At 43.8% G+C, this 16,764-nt stretch overlaps 1 protein-coding gene across 2 annotated transcripts in view; it reads right to left on the bottom strand.

Annotated features, from left to right (window-relative positions):
- SPON1 (spondin 1) overlaps nt 1-16,764 on the bottom strand; it is a 1,048,567-nt gene that overhangs the window by 687,617 nt on the left and 344,186 nt on the right. For both annotated transcript variants that reach the window (XM_073662598.1, XM_073662597.1), the window contains exon 3: nt 3,245-3,378. In XM_073662598.1, the coding sequence (XP_073518699.1) occupies nt 3,245-3,378 (134 nt within the window). The remainder of the gene's footprint in view (nt 1-3,244; nt 3,379-16,764) is intronic.

Genomic DNA, 16,764 nt, shown 5'->3' on the forward strand with positions numbered 1-16,764 from the left:
GAATCTTCAGATTTCATGATTCCCTGTGCACAGTCAAGGCACCCAGTGCCAGAGACAGCAAAACAACCCCTAAATATCTTTGAACCTCCATCATATTTGACTGTAAGTACAGTTTTCTATTATTTGTAGGCCTCATTCCATGTACAGTAAACAGGTGAATGATGTGCTTTACCAAAAAGCTCTATCTTGGTCTCATCTGTGCCCAAGACTCCAGCTGGCCCTCTAAAATTAGTGGAGGCAGCCTTCTGTCACTCTGTAAATTGTGAGGACCGCCGGCTGGAACTCCAAGTTTCAAACTTTACAGTAATAATACAAAAACGAAAATTTTCCCAACTCAGGATAAATGGATAAATTATATTGCAGTAGAAATATACGGCTATGCAAAGCATAGCCAGCTGCTGGCCCTCTAGCAATAGTGAGGGCCACCTGATGGCCCTGTAAAAATAGGCTTTGTGACTTTCAGAGTCACTCCTTCATAAATGAAACAGGATGTGTCTCACACCACATGGCCAGATAAGGTAGTAAAATGTTAAAATGACATTTACTGGTGAATGTGTTTTCACCATTGAAAGCAATGCAAACGTGCAAAAATGCAGCAAAAACACTACTTGTTAACATAGCCAGAGGTGTGGAGGAGCATTTTTTTCTGTTATTTATTTGGCCTTACATACAAGTCATTATCCTGGAAAGAATTTTCTTAACATTCTTTCCAGTAAAATCCATTTTATCTTCGTTTATGTATGAAAAATGTTCAAGTTTCACATTGACTTCAATTATACTCATTACTTGGATCGAGCATCCGAGTATTACGATTTGCTCGACTCGAGTAATGAGGAACCGAGCATTTTAGTGCTCGCTCATTACTATTCTCCGTGTGTTTTGCATGGACATATGGTTGATGTAAAAACACAGACATGTGCATAGCACCATAGGTTTTAATGGATACATGTAGTATCTATGTAAGATAAATACCACATACACTTGAAACATGGATGAATGAAGGAGGCCAAAGGCAAAGATACTCAACTAATAGAGTGTATATCCAATGGGATACTTACTATGTCTCTGACACACAGATATGATTTAAATAATTGGTCATATTCTAAAGATAAGATGAATGATGACCTGTGCCCTTTGATTCCCCCACCATATTGATTGCTTATTCAGAGTGAAGGAGTGAGCATGTTTGTATAAGAGAAAAATCACTGTAAAGTGTATTGGACTTCACATCAAGCTGCTGTGGGACCTGCAAACAGAGGAACATTGGGGTGATAAGTGTGCCTCGAAAAAAGCTAATATTCCTGACCTATCCAAAGGATAAGGTTACGCTACAGACTTTTTGATAAGAGTAATTGCTAAGTGTCAACCATAATTTTAAGTGCAAAACTGTTTGCTGAGACCTTGCATGATACTGCCTGAGCAGTAGTAACCAAACCTATAATGTGTCGAACTGTGTGCTGAAATTCTGGATGTAAGCTTACATTTGCTCTCTGCTCTGTGAAACTTGCATTGATCATTACAAAGTCCATAACAATCATCCCTGAACTTTCTACAGACCCAGACTCTGAACTCTTAGACCCAATTCACACATTAATTTTTCATGTAAATGTTCTATTTGCATTTTTTACAGATAGTACATGTAGCGCCGGCGTCCCTGCCCTCTGCTAGGCAGGGACGCTGTTCCCCTCACCCCTCTGCTCCGAGCCCGGCGTCCTCCTCCCGCTCTGCTGGCAGCGCGCGCTCCTTCCCGGCCACTGTGCTTAGGGCGCGCGCGCGCTTCCTCCCTCTTAAAGGGGCCGCGCACGCCGTCCTAAGGAGTCCCCGGCCAATGGCCGGAGGACTTCACCATATATAAGGCACCTCCTCCAAAATGGAGGTGCCCGAGCAATGTTGTTGCACTGTTCACTACTCTGCTTCAGCCCTCAGGTCCCGTTGCCAGTTACCTGCCAGAAACCTGCCAGTTTGCTGTCTGTTTCCTGCCTGACATTCCTCCTACCTGCTTGCTAGCCTGAGGTCCGACGGTCTGCCTTCCTACTCCTGTCAGTCTGTCTATGGACCAGCTTGCCCGCTCACCTGGGAGCGCACATCTGCTACCTGCCTGCTAGCCTACCTGGAGGCTCCGCCGTCACGTGCTGTGACCACCTGCCATTCCAGAGACTCCTGCCCGCTCACCTGGGAGCGCTCATCTGCTGCCTGTCTGTTGGCCTACCTGGAGGCTCCGCCGTCACGTGCTGTGACCACCTGCCATTCCAGAGACTCCTGCCCGCTCACCTGGGAGCGCTCATCTGCTGCCTGTCTTTTGGCCTACCTGGAGGCTCTGCCATCACATGCTGTGACCACCCGTTTATCCAGAGACTCTCGCTTGCTCACCTGGGAGCACACATCTACCATCTGCCTGCTAGCCTACCTGGAGGCTCAGCCATCACAGGTCGTACCTACCCTTTACCCAGAGACTGCCCCGGTCACTTGCCGTGACCTCCTGCCTGTTCTTCCAGAGACTGCCCCGGTCACTTGCCGTGACCTCCTGCCCATTCATCCAGAGACTACCCCGGTCACTTGCCGTGACCTCCAGCCCGTTCACCCAGAGACTGTCCCGGTCACCGGCTGTGACTGCCTGCCCGTCTTCCCTGGTCGCCACCCGCTCCCTTACAAGGACCGCCCCCTTGTATAGTAGCTCAGAGGTTCCGCCTCCCAGACCCGTTACAGTACATATGGTAAACCCAACATAGTCTATGGGGTGGTTCACATGTCTTTTTTGGCGGATCAAGATCATCCATTCAAGTGAATGGATCAGCATAAAAATGGTAGCACTTGGAAACCATGTATGTATCATCCTAATGAAGTCTGCTTTTTTGTTAACTAATGTGTAGAAGAAGCTTTGAATTCTACTAAAACACATATGGATTGGTAAATTCACTGTGAAGAAACATTATGGGAAGGTGAGAACAAAACAGGACATAAATACAGCAAACCTGTCCTGATCATATGCAGATAATTAAAACCCATGGCCTGTAGTCTGCATCAGTGTTCAATTACATTACAAGACATGATTGACAACATGACAGATTTCATCTGGTATAAGCATCAACATTTCTGTTTATTGACAGCAAGCAATGATGTCAGCGAAGGTAAGAAACAAAGAACATTTCACAATTCCTAACATAATATGCTATATTGTTGGAGATAAATACACATAAACTGGAAGCATCACCTATAAACATGCATTTTATGCTTCTGTACTCACTTGAGTATTGCACATCCTGTACCAATAGAGGGCGCAGTCCAGAAAACTTGTATCCGTGTTCTTCGCCTCGGAGTGCTTTCTGTGACTGCTACAGGGCAATTACTCATGAACTGAGTATCTTCATCATCTATTATCTGTAAATTAAAACTCATGATTAATTACTTTCTAAAAATGGACTGGATTATAAGCAAACAATTAACAGCTGAGCACCGGTACTAATGTATCTGCCACAGTGCAAAGTACTCTGCTTATACAAGTGGAAACTATCTTGATAGGAATATTCAGCCCTGTAGTTTCTAACTAATCCTAGAAAAGAATCTGCATTGGAGTTCCATTTATTCCCTTGCTGACTGACTTCGGGTTAATACGCTGCTGACTATCACAGACTACACACTAGTCTTCCAGGACCACACTGCTATTATTATTATTGGTCAATTTCTTTTTAAAGTGTAGTCATGACCAGTCATGCATCAAAGTCCAATAAGTAAATAAATAAACTACACTTTGATGACAGTAACATCCACCATAATCCATTTAACTCCTTCAGGACAGACTAACTTTGGGCCTTTAGTGCAAAGTATTTTTTGTTTCTTGTTGTTTTACTGTCGCATTTATAAAGAGGTGAGAATAGATGATTAACTCAGCCAAGATTAGAATTCACCAAATGTGATTCTAACTGTAAAGTGGAAATTGAGCAAGAAGTAAGACATGTGTCTGTAACTGAAGGTGACCTTGGGTCTGACGAAGAGATGGACATACAAAAAACTGACATGGGAGGAGACATGATTGACATACGAGAAACTGACATATTAGGTGATGTGGGCAGAGACGTGAGTGAGATAGGAGGAGCTGACGTACAAGGGCCACTAAAAATAGCAGAAAATTTAGGAGCTACCGAGGCCCAACTCCAAATTAAAGTGAGGAGAAATTAGCTAAAATGATACAAAATCATGGCAAAATATGATGTCAAAATCCATGTCTGTAGAAATTCAGAGATATTTGAGAGCTTTGCTGATAAGTTTGATTTATCCAATGAGGAGAGGAATCAATTATTTAAAATGTGGATTCCTGTGACATTTTCCAGACATTTAAATTTAATGCCCTGTGAAAATGACTCTCCTAATGAATGGATGAATGATTCGGACAGATTAAAATATTGGATTTATTGTGTCACAAAGGATTTCCCCAACATAGATGATCTACAAAAATCAAGGATTGGTAGGAAAGAATGGACATATACATTCATGTCCATATTTGAACGGTTGTACAAAGCTCTCATCAAAAATGGAAAATTACAACAAATGATAACAACTTTTGTACAAAAATTCAAATGCTTAAATCCAGTATCTCGAGTTATTGCGTCACAAAAAAAACTTTATTTGAATGTGCGCAGTTGCTTGATTTTGTTAGAAAACATGAGAATCGTGAAAAGAAAATAAATCAAGCTACATTTATAAAACCAGAAAAGGTAAAATCTTCTCAAAACCCAATATCAAACTCTCCTAGACTGAGTAATTCCCATAATGAAATCTATGAAATACGCAGAAGATTTCATATATGTTATAAGCCATATCAGATGATTCAAAAGTCAATTTCTTCACAGTTTCAAAGCTCTGGCCATCTTCCCCTAAAAATAAAAATGGCTGAAATTGACAGACAGAGGCAGGTGAGACAACCAGCTCACAGTGACATCATGGAATGTAGACTGAAAAACAGTTAGTTATCTGAGCTTTTGAAGGATAGAATGAAGTTTTTTCTAAATAGAGCTTTACTGGAGATTTTTGACAGAGACATAAGATTTGGTTTAGGGAGTGGCTAAGAAAAAATTGTAATTATATGTTGCGTCAAAGTGTTATACAATGTATCATTAGTTATTTATTATTTTATATAGTAAAATTGTGTAGTTACATAGTATCTGCTGGTTCATAAAAATATACTAGATGGTGGCCCGATTTCAACGCATCGGGTATTCTAGAATATGTATGCGGCCGACCGGGCGCAATCAGCAGAGCGGTCTTTAAATTTGGCGCCAATATTGCAGATTGGTCGCGGCCGGCGGCCGCGCCAATCAGCGAACCGTGTTAGTGAGGACCAGAGAGTGTGTTTAAATTTGGCGCCAAAATCGCTGATTGGTCATCTCCCGGCTGCGAGCAGCAGAAGTATCCCGACCGGCGGTGCCGCTCTCCGGTCCTTCCTTCACACTTGCCGTCGGGAGATCAGCGGCCCTAGCCGCTGATCTCCCGACGGTAGCCGGATGGAGGTTAGGGGCGCCGCCGGTTGGGGTACTTATGCTGCGAGCAGCCGGGAGATGACCGGCTAGCACCGCTCATCTCCCGGCTGCGTCACCGCTGATCTCCCGATGGTGGCCTGCATGTTTAAAATCCGGTGCCAATTCGGGGTTTTAAATTTCACGCCAATATCGCTGATTGGTCGCGGCCGGGCATCCACGACCAATCAGCAGAGCGGTGTTGAAATTTGGCGCCAATATCGCTGATTGGTCGCGGCCGGCGGCTAGCGCCGGTCATCTCCCAGCGGCATCGCCGCTGACCTCCATGCGGCAGATGAGCTGCTAATGGCCGCCATCTTGTTCTGAAATCCCGCATCACTGATTGGCCGCGGCCGGACCAATCAGTGACGCGGGATTTCCTGGACAGACAGACAGACGGGATATGACGATTATATATATTAGATATATATATATATACACACTTGTATACAGTAGAGATTGTGTATAATTGTATTTATATATATATTTATAGTAATAATTAAAATATTAACTAATAAATTAGAACCTCATATATAAATTAAAGTAGCAATATTTTGAAATACATTAGAACCAATATATGTATAAGATATTTAAATAATTCTGTTTCTTTATGAATTTGATATTTAATTTTATTTCTTATGTTTCCTTAGAGTTTTCATTCCAAAGCAGGATTTGATCAAACAACTCTAAAATGGATTTATTTCTTTATTCACACAGGAAGTTGGAAAAAAAATTGCATGATTTTATGTGTAGAACATTTTAAAATAATAACAATATAACTAGTTGAACTATATTATGTGTAACACTTATTAATTAATTCTTCTGTGCATGAAGTGTTTGTTTTATAACTAAAGTAATTTACAGCATGATGACGTGTGACAGCTGCAGCCTTTGAACTTTGAGCAAATAGTATAGATCCCATTCATTCTATTTTCAGCTGACATAACTTAAAACCTGGTAGCCAGTAAAAAAAAAAAAAAGAATCTAATTAGTGTTGAGCGATACCTTCCGATATCAGGAAATATCGTATCGGATTGGATCGGGCCGATACCCAAAAAGTATCGGATATCGCCGATTCCGATACCGGAAACCAATGCAAGTCAATGGGACACAAATATCGGAATGAAAATAAACCCTTTCTTTCCTTGTAGGTTAATTCTACATGAAGTAAAACAACTAAGAATAATGTAGAATGACATGAAAAGCCGGCAATTCATCAGCGGCATTCACCGGTACCCGACAATTTACAACAGAAAGAATAGAGCTTCACACATAGATTAGGTAGATAGAACCATGTCAGTCACATATATATGAAGTACAGTGACAGTGTTGCTTACTGTACTTGTCATTTAGTGCAAAGGATTTATTTTAAAAAATATTAGTGTTTTCGTGCACCGTCTCTTTAAAAAAGCCGGCCGGCAATTCAGCAGCGGTACCCGACAATTTATAACAGACAGAATAGAGCTTCACACATAGATTAGATAGATAGAAACATGTCAGTCACATATCTATGAAGTACAGTGACAGTGTTGCTTACTGTACTTGTCATTTAGTGTAAAGGATTTATTTAAAAAAATATTAGTGTTTTCGTGCACCGTCTCTTTAAGAAAGCCGGCCGGCAATTCAGCATCTGTACCCGACAATTTAGAATAGAAAGAATAGAGAATCACACATAGATTAGATAGATAGAAACATGTCAGTCACATATATATGAAGTACAGTGACAGTGTTGGTTACTGTACTTGTCATTTAGTGTTAAAATAAAGGATTTACTTAAAAAAAAATTGGCGTGTGGTTCCCCTTAATTTTAGGCTCTAGCGGAGGTTAAGCAGACAGCTGGGGCAAATGTTTGAAGCCTGGGAAGGGGGTAATACCCACGGAGCTTCCCAGGCAACTAATATCAGCCCCCAGCTGAATACCTAGCCTTTACTAGCTATTAAAATGGGGGAACCCCCCAAAAAAAATAATGTGGGGTCCCCCCTAATTTAATAGCTAACAAAGGCTAGGCAGACAGCTGGGGGCTGATTTTAATAGCCCAGGAAGGGTGCCATGAATATTGGCCCCCTCCCAGGCTAGAAACACCAGCCGTCAGCCGCCCCAGAAGTGGCGCATCCATAGGATGCGCCAATTCTGGCACTAAGCCTTGCTCTTCCCACTGCCCTGTAGCGGTGGCAGTGGGGTAATAAGGCTGGGGTTGATGTCAGCTTATAATGCCAGCTGACATCAATCCCAGGTTAGTAATGGAGAGGCGTCTATAAGACACCCCCATTACTAACCCCATAGTCAAAGTTAAAGAAAAACACAAACACCCAGAATAAAGTCCTTTAATTGAAATAAACACACAATTCTTTATTGTTCTAAATTAAACCATACTTACCATCACGCCCATTCCAGCTGAAGCCAACGATCTCCTGCAATAAAAGAAAAATAATAAAGCAACCTCATCCTTACCTTTCCATGGTTCCCATGACAGCTTCAGCTCTGCTACATCGAGATGACAGGCTGGACCGCAGCAGAACGCTGCCATCCAGCCTGTCATCCCGCAGACACTGAGAAGCGCAGGCATGCTTGTGCTCCTCAGTGTCGCTCTGTGACGTCATCCAGATGAGCCGAGTTCATGTCCAATGAACTCAGCTCACCTCATGCACGTCACTGACAGTGTGGGAGAATTCTCCTGCACTCAGCGCTTCAGCGTGAGAATTCTCCCACGCTGTCAGTGACATACATGAGGTGAGGTCATGTCCAATGAACTCAGCTCACCTCATGCACGTCACTGACAGCGTGGGAAAATTCTCCTGCACTCAGCGCTTCAGCGTGAGAATTCTCCCACGCTGTCAGTGACATACATGAGGTGAGGTCATGTCCAATGAACTCAGCTCACCTCATGCACGTCACTGACAGCGTGGGAAAATTCTCACGCTGAAGGGCTGAGTGCAGGAGAATTTTCCCACGCTGTCAGTGACGTGCATGAGGTGAGCTGAGTTCATTGGACATGACCTCGGCTCATCTTTATGCCGTCACAGCCAGACACTGAGGAGTGGAAGTATGCCTGCGCTTCTCAGTGTCTGCGGGATGACAGGCTGAATGGCAGCGTTCTGCTGCGGTCCAGCCTGTCATCTCGATGTAGCAGAGCTGAAGCTGTCGTGGGAGCCATGGAAAGGTAAGGATGAGGTTGATTTATTATTTTACTTTTATTGCAGGAGATCGTTGGCTTCAGCTGGAATGGGCGTGACGGTAAGTTTGGTTTAATTTAGAACAATAAAGAATTGTGTGTTTATTTCAATTAAAGGACTTTATTCTGGGTGTTGTGTTTTTTTAAATACTTTACTAGAAATTCATGGTGGTCATGTCTAATATTGGCGTGACCCCATGAATTTCGGGCTTAGGGCCAGCTGATAATGCCAAGCTGGCCTTAACCCCTTTATTACCCAGTGAGCCACCGCACCAGGGCCCTGGATGAGTTGGGTACAGCGCCAGAAGATGGCGCTTCTATGAACGCGCCATTTTCTGGGGCGGCTGCGGACTGCAATTTGCAACGGGGGTGGCCCAGAAAGCTTGGGTCTCCCTGCACTGCGGATTCCAGCCCCCAGCTGCCTAGTTGTACCTGGCTGGGCACAAAAATAGGGCGAAGCCCCACGCATTTTCTTTTTTAATTATTTCATGAAATTCATGGAATAATTAAGAAAAAAAGGGCTTCCCTATATTGTTGTGTCCAACCAGGTACAAATAGGCAGCTGGTGGTTGGGGGCAGCCCGTTCCTGCCTGCTGTACCTGGCTGGACACAAATATAGTGCGAAGCCCCACGTCAATTTTTTTTAATTATTTCATGAAATAATTTTTTTAAAAAAGGGCTTCCCTATATTGTTGTGTCCCGCCAGGTACAAATAGGCAGCTGGTGGTTGGGGGCAGCCTGTTCCTGCCTGCTGTACCTGGCTGGACACAAATATAGGGCGAAGCCCCACATCAATTTTTTTTAAAATAAATCCTTTATTTTAACACTAAATGACATTTGAGGAGTTAATAAAGATGCAGTCCCTAAATTATTATTTATTTTTTAATTAATTTTTCCCAAAACTTTTGACGTGGGCTTCGCCATATTTTTGTATGCCAGCCAGGTACAGCATCCAGCTTCTATGAACGCGTCATTTTTCGGGGTGGCTGCGGACTGCAATTTTCAGCGGGGGGGGGGCAGAAAGCTTGGGCCTCCCTGCGCTGCAGATTCCATCCCCCAGCTGCCTAGTTGTACCTGGCTGGACACAAAAATAGGGAGAAGCTTCACGTATTTTTTTTTTTTAATTATTTCATGAAATTCATGAAATAATTAAGAAAAAAAGGGCTTCCCTATATTGTTGTGTCCAACCAGGTACAAATAGGCAGCTGGTGGTTGGGGGCAGCCCGTTCCTGCCTGCTGTACCTGGCTGGACACAAATATAGTGCGAAGCCCCACGTCAATTTTTTTAAAATCATTTCAGGAAATTCATGAAATAATTAAAAAAAATTGATGTGGGGCTTCGCCCTATATTTGTGTCCAGTCAGGTACAGCAGGCAGGAACGGGCTGCCCCCAACCACCAGCTGCCTATTTGTACCTAGCCGGACACAACAATATAGGGAAGCCCTTTTTTTCTTAATTATTCCATGAATTTCATGAAATAATTAAAAAAAAAAATACGTGGGGCTTCGCCCTATTTTTGTGTCCAGCCAGGTACAACAAGGCAGCTGGGGGCTGGAATCCGCAGCGCAGGGAGGCCCAAGCTTTCTGGGCCCCACCCGCTGCAAATTGCAGTCCGCAGCCGCCCCGGAAAATGGCGCGTTCATTGAAGCGCCATCTTCTGGCGCTGTACCCAACTCATCCAGGGCCCTGGTGCGGTGGCTCACTGGGTAATAAAGGGGTTAAGGCCAGCTTGGCATTATCAGCTGGCCCTAAGCCCGAAATTCATGGGGTCACGCCAATATTAGACATGACCGCCATGAATTTCTAGTAAAGTATTTAAAAAAAACACAAACACCCAGAAAAAAGTCCTTTAATTGAAATAAAGACACAATTCTTTATTGTTCTAAATTAAACCATACTTACAGTCACGCCCATTCCAGCTGAAGCCAACGATCTCCTTCAATAAAAGAAAAATAATAAAGCAACCTCATCCTTACCTTTCCATGGTTCCCACGACAGCTTCAGCTCTGCTACATCGAGATGACAGGCTGGACCGCAGCAGAACGCTGCCATCCAGCCTGTCATCCCGCAGACACTGAGAAGCGCAGGCATGCTTGCGCTCCTCAGTGTCTGGCTGTGACGGCATCCAGATGAGCCGAGGTCATGTCAAATGAACTCAGCTCACCTCATGCACGTCACTGACAGCGTGGGAAAATTCTCCTGCACTCAGCGCTTCAGCGTGAGACTTCTCCCACGCTGTCAGTGACATACATGAGGTGAGGTCATGTCCAATGAACTCAGCTCACCTCATGCACGTCACTGACAGCGTGGGAAAATTCTCACGCTGAAGCGCTGAGTGCAGGAGAATTTTCCCACGCTGTCAGTGACGTGCATGAGGTGAGCTGAGTTCATTGGACATGACCTCACCTCATGTATGTCACTGACAGCGTGGGAGAAGTCTCACGCTGAAGCGCTGAGTGCAGGAGAATTTTCCCACGCTGTCAGTGACGTGCATGAGGTGAGCTGAGTTCATTGGACATGACCTCGGCTCATCTGGATGCCGTCACAGCCAGACACTGAGGAGCGCAAGCATGCCTGCGCTTCTCAGTGTCTGCGGGATGACAGGCTGGATGGCAGCGTTCTGCTGCGGTCCAGCCTGTCATCTCGATGTAGCAGAGCTGAAGCTGTCGTGGGAACCATGGAAAGGTAAGGATGAGGTTGCTTTATTATTTTTCTTTTATTGAAGGAGATCGTTGGCTTCAGCTGGAATGGGCGTGACTGTAAGTATGGTTTAATTTAGAACAATAAAGAATTGTGTCTTTATTTCAATTAAAGGACTTTTTTCTGGGTGTTTGTGTTTTTTTTAAATACTTTACTAGAAATTCATGGCAGTCATGTCTAACATTGGCGTGACTCCATGAATTTCGGGCTTAGGGCCAGCTGATAATGCCAAGCTGGCCTTAACCCCTTTATTACCCAGTGAGCCACCGCACCAGGGCCCTGGATGAGTTGGGTACAGCGCCAGAAGATGGCGCTTCTATGAACGCGCCATTTTCCGGGGCGGCTGCGGACTGCAATTTGCAGCGGGTGGGGCCCAGAAAGCTTGGGCCTCCCTGCGCTGCGGATTCCAGCCCCCAGCTGCCTTGTTGTACCTGGCTGGACACAAAAATAGGGCGAAGCCCCACGTATTTTTTTTTTTAATTATTTCATGAAATTCATGGAATAATTAAGAAAAAAAGGGCTTCCCTATATTGTTGTGTCCGGCTAGGTACAAATAGGCAGCTGGTGGTTGGGGGCAGCCCGTTCCTGCCTGCTGTACCTAACTGGACACAAATATAGGGCGAAGCCCCACATAATTTTTTTTTTAATTATTTCATGAATTTCCTGAAATAATTAAAAAAAAATTGACGTGGGGCTTTGCACTATATTTGTGTCCAGCCAGGTACAGCAGGCAGGAACGGGCTGCCCCCAACCACCAGCTGCCTATTTGTACCTGGTTGGACACAACAATATAGGGAAGCCCTTTTTTTCTTAAATATTCCATGAATTTCATGAAATAATTAAAAAAAAAAAAAACGTGGAGCTTCTCCCTATTTTTGTGTCCAGCCAGGTACAACTAGGCAGCTGGGGGATGGAATCTGCAGCGCAGGGAGGCCCAAGCTTTCTGCCCCCCCGCTGAAAATTGCAGTCCGCAGCCGCCCCGGAAAATGGCGCGTTCATAGAAGCTGGATGCTGTACCTGGCTGGCATACAAAAATATGGCGAAGCCCACGTCAAAAGTTTTGGGAAAAATTAATTAAAAAATAAATAATAATTTAGGGACTGCATCTTTATTAACTCCTCAAATGTCATTTAGTGTTAAAATAAAGGATTTATTTAAAAAAAAAATGGCGTGGGATCCCCCATAATTTTAGTCTCTAGCGGAGGTTAAGCAGACGGCTGGGGCAGATGTTTGAAGCCTGGGAAGGGGGTAAAACCCACGGAGCTTCCCAGGCTACTAATATCAGCCCCCAGCTGAATACCTAGCCTTTACTAGCTATTAAAATGGGGGACCCCCCAAAAACAATGACGTGGGGTCCCCCCTATTTTAATAGCTAGCAAAGGCTAGGCAGACAGCTGGGGGCTGATATTAATAGCCCAGGAAGGGTGCCATGAATAATGGCCCCCTCCCAGGCTAGAAACACCAGCCGTCAGCCGCCCCAGAAATGGCGCATCCATAGGATGCGCCAATTCTGGCACTTAGCCTCGCTCTTCCACGCTGCCCTGGTGCGGTGGCAGGGGGTAATAGGGCTGGGGTTCATGTCAGCGCCAGCTGCCATGAAGCCCAGGTTAGTAATGATGGGCGTCTATAAGACACCCCCATTACTAACCTACAAAGTGTTAAAAAGAAAAAACACACTACACCCAGAAAAAAATAATTTATTTGAAATAAAACACACCATTTTACTTAATTCTTAGTTTACTAAAAATAATAGTTACCTGTCCACGTTCCTGCGCTGATCTCCCATGCACAGCTGTCACATCTGGAGATGGTGACAGCTGTGCATGGCTGCTGTAAGCTCACACTGCCGGGAACACGTCCGCTCCCGGCAGCGGGAGCCACTGACTGAGGTCACCGGAGTGCATTCAGTCAGCGCAGCTCCGGAGACCTCCTTTACGGCACTGCTGTACAGTGGGAATTTCTCACGATACAGCAGGGCCATAAAGGAGCTAACCGGAGCAGCGCTGCCTGAACTCCGGTGAACCCTTACGGCCCCGTCATTCTAGCGGCGGCAGCGGTTCAGAGCGGTCACATTCTATGTGGCTGCTCTAAACTGGAGATCATCGTGGGACACTCGTGGACTACTACAGAGGGGTAAGATAAGGTTGTGGTTTATTATTTTATATTTTATTACAGGAGATCGATGGCTTCGGGGAATTAGGTGTCTAGGTGAGTATAGGTGTAGTTTTTTATTTTTTACTTTATTTTAGGTGGCGATCGGCGGGGACAGGTAATGTATGAACTAATTTATTGTAGGTAACCACTGGCCACCAATGACATGTATTTAAAATTTATTGGGGCACAGTAGGGCAATTTAAATAGCAGGATGAGGCTGATGGGAACTACTGCTCCCATCGAGCTGATCCTGCTGGCACGAGTGGACGGGGGACAGACATAGGCCGATGCGAGTAGTAGTGTCACATCGGCCTATGTCTGCCTGCACGCACAGACACCGCGCACACCCGCACAAACATCGCACAGACACCCCGCACACACACCCCGCACACACACCTCGCACACACACCCCGCACACACACCCCGCACACACACCCGCACACACACTAATCATGACCGGTCTGATGGTCTGGGAGGTGAGGCTGACCTGTGCGGCCGTGGGAAAGTTCATGTGAGTTCATGCAGTCAAGCATGAACTCACATGAACCCTCTGAGGGCACCGCGGCTACTTCAAATGAACAGCTGATCGGCATCACTTGATACCGCAGCTGTTCATTTGAAATAACCGGCGGGAAAGCGCAGCACAGAACGGGAAAGCCGGCGGTGAAGTCTTTTCACTGCCGGCTTCCCCGCCCGGGTCCTTCGCTCCTTGGTGCTGCGCTCCCCGCCCGGTCCTAATTTACGATTGGGATTGGAGGTGGCGAGGGGAGCGGAGGATCGGGGTGGGAGGCTGCGGGGAAGCAGTATGGGGCTGTGTGATTGTTTAAAAGCCGGCGGCTTTTTACCGCGCGCCGGCTTTTAAACAATCAGGAGAATTCTCCCCCGCTGGGATGGCATTCTGATGACAGGCTGGATCTCAGCTGAGCGCTGCCACCCAGCTTGTCATCCTTCACAGACACTGCAGAGCGCAGGCATTATGGGAACTTCCGATTCCGGTATTCGATATTGTAAAAGTATCGGAATTAAGTATCGGAATTCCGATACCGCGAATATCGGCCGATACCCGATATTACAGTATCGGAATGCTCAACACTAAATCTAATACATTTCTATTTTTGCAAGTCAAGAGTATTTTTTTTTCAAGCGTCCTAAATTTCAGTGAATTACTCTTATATTATATTATATTATATTATATGTACTTGGGGAATATTCAAAGAAATATTAAGACATTACATTTAAAAGTTTACAAATGCGCTTTGATAATTAGGATACAAAAATTTTGGGTTATATATATATATCTATAACTTCATATGTGGAATATTTGAGTTAAATTAATCTGTGACAGTCAGAGTGAAATTTGATGAATATATGTGCAGCTGCTAAGTGTGATTTGTGTGACAGGCCTCATATGTATTTATATGTATTTCATAGTATGCTAAAAAAAAAAGAAACGTTTCTTTATGTGAAGGTACAAAAATATATTTAATTCTGAGAAAATTATGATACATAATTAAGTATTAATCATGAAAATTGTACATTCACACTGAAGGCATCAAAACTATGAATTAACACATGTGGAATTATGTACTTAACAAACAAGTGTGAAACAACTGAAAATATGTCTTATATTCTAGGTTCTTTAAAGTAGCCACCTTTTGATTTGATGACTGCTTTGCACACTCTTGGCATTCTCTTGATGAGCTTCAAGAGGTAGTCACCGGAAATGGTTTTCACTTCACAGGTGTGCCCTGTCAGGTTTAATAAGTGGGATTTCTTGCCTTATAAATGGGGTTGGGACCATCAGTTGTGTTGTGCAGAAGTCTGGTGGATACACAGCTGATAGTCCTACTGAATAGACTGTTAGAATTTGTATTATGGCAAGAAAAAAGCAGCTAAGTAAAGAAAAACGAGAGGCCATCGTTACATTAAGAAATGAAGGTCAATCAGTCAGAAAAATTAGGAAAACTTTGAAAGTGTCCCCAAGTGCAGTTGCAAAAACAATCAAGAACTACAAAGAAACTGGCTCACATGAGGACTGCCCCAGGAAAGGAAGACCAAGAGTCACCTCTGCTTCTGAGGACATATGTGTCCTGTACATTAAGGAATGAGTACTGGTTATGGTGCTATATAAAGCAGGGAAGTGTCAAGTTAACCCTTGCTTTGCTGACCAAAGACGTCACATCTGTTCCAAAAGTGACACGAGACCAGTGCTGATGACATGGAGGATTCCAGAATTATCCAAAGACAATCAAACGTAAGTCCAGGTGATACTGCACAGAAATTAAAGCTACATTTCATCCATGGACTTTGTTTTCTTATCAATTGACACACATGATATTTCTAATAAAGAGTACAGTTTATGGACTGATCAATAATGAATACAATTATGGACTGTACAATATCTACACGCTATAATTTATTTCAAAGGAGTTTACATCTAAAGACTGTGTTATAAAAGAACCAAGAAGAAGACGGGACGAAGACACGATGACATCAGATGATGACGATTGGACCTGTGATTGCTTCGATTTAGATTTAGGGAAGTATAATTATACATGTTAAATGAATATTAGTCACAGCTTACCATAACATGAATTCACATCATTATTAGTGTTGAGCGAGTATGTTCTATTAACCCTTCCACCGAGTATGCTCGGGCCGAGCTCCAAGTATTTATAGCTGCTCGGTGATATGGTTGAATCGCTCCCGTGCATGATTTGCAACTGTTTGACAGTTTTATTACATATGAGGAATGTCTATTTCTTACACATTCCTCACATGTAATAAAACTGTGAAACAGTTGCAAATCATGCACACGGGAGCGATTCAACCATATCACCGAGCAGCTATAAATACTCGGAGCTCGGCCCGAGCATACTCGGACAGAACATACTCGCTCAACACTAATCATTATATAACAATAATCCGATATTGATATTATTATTATTATTATTATTATTATTATTATTATGGAAATTAAATTATATTGCCAAGGAAGAAGGAAAGAAAAAATGATCCTGTTATCCTAATGATGAACCTATCTTCTTTGAGGATTTCAGTTGATGTCTGTCATCCTCAAAAAGGGGGAATTGTTAAATAGTAATTATGGATATTCATTTTATTCTTAATTCTGAGTTCTGTACCATACATAAGATTGCATCAGCCATCGTTTCTAGATGACATGCGCTATTTGTGTGTGTATTTTTAGTTCACTACCATATGCGGAA

This window comes from Phyllobates terribilis, unplaced genomic scaffold (assembly GCF_046119375.1).
Source record: "Phyllobates terribilis strain yellow unplaced genomic scaffold, ASM4611937v1 Scaffold_75__1_contigs__length_6962009, whole genome shotgun sequence".
Taxonomy (NCBI): domain Eukaryota; kingdom Metazoa; phylum Chordata; class Amphibia; order Anura; family Dendrobatidae; genus Phyllobates; species Phyllobates terribilis.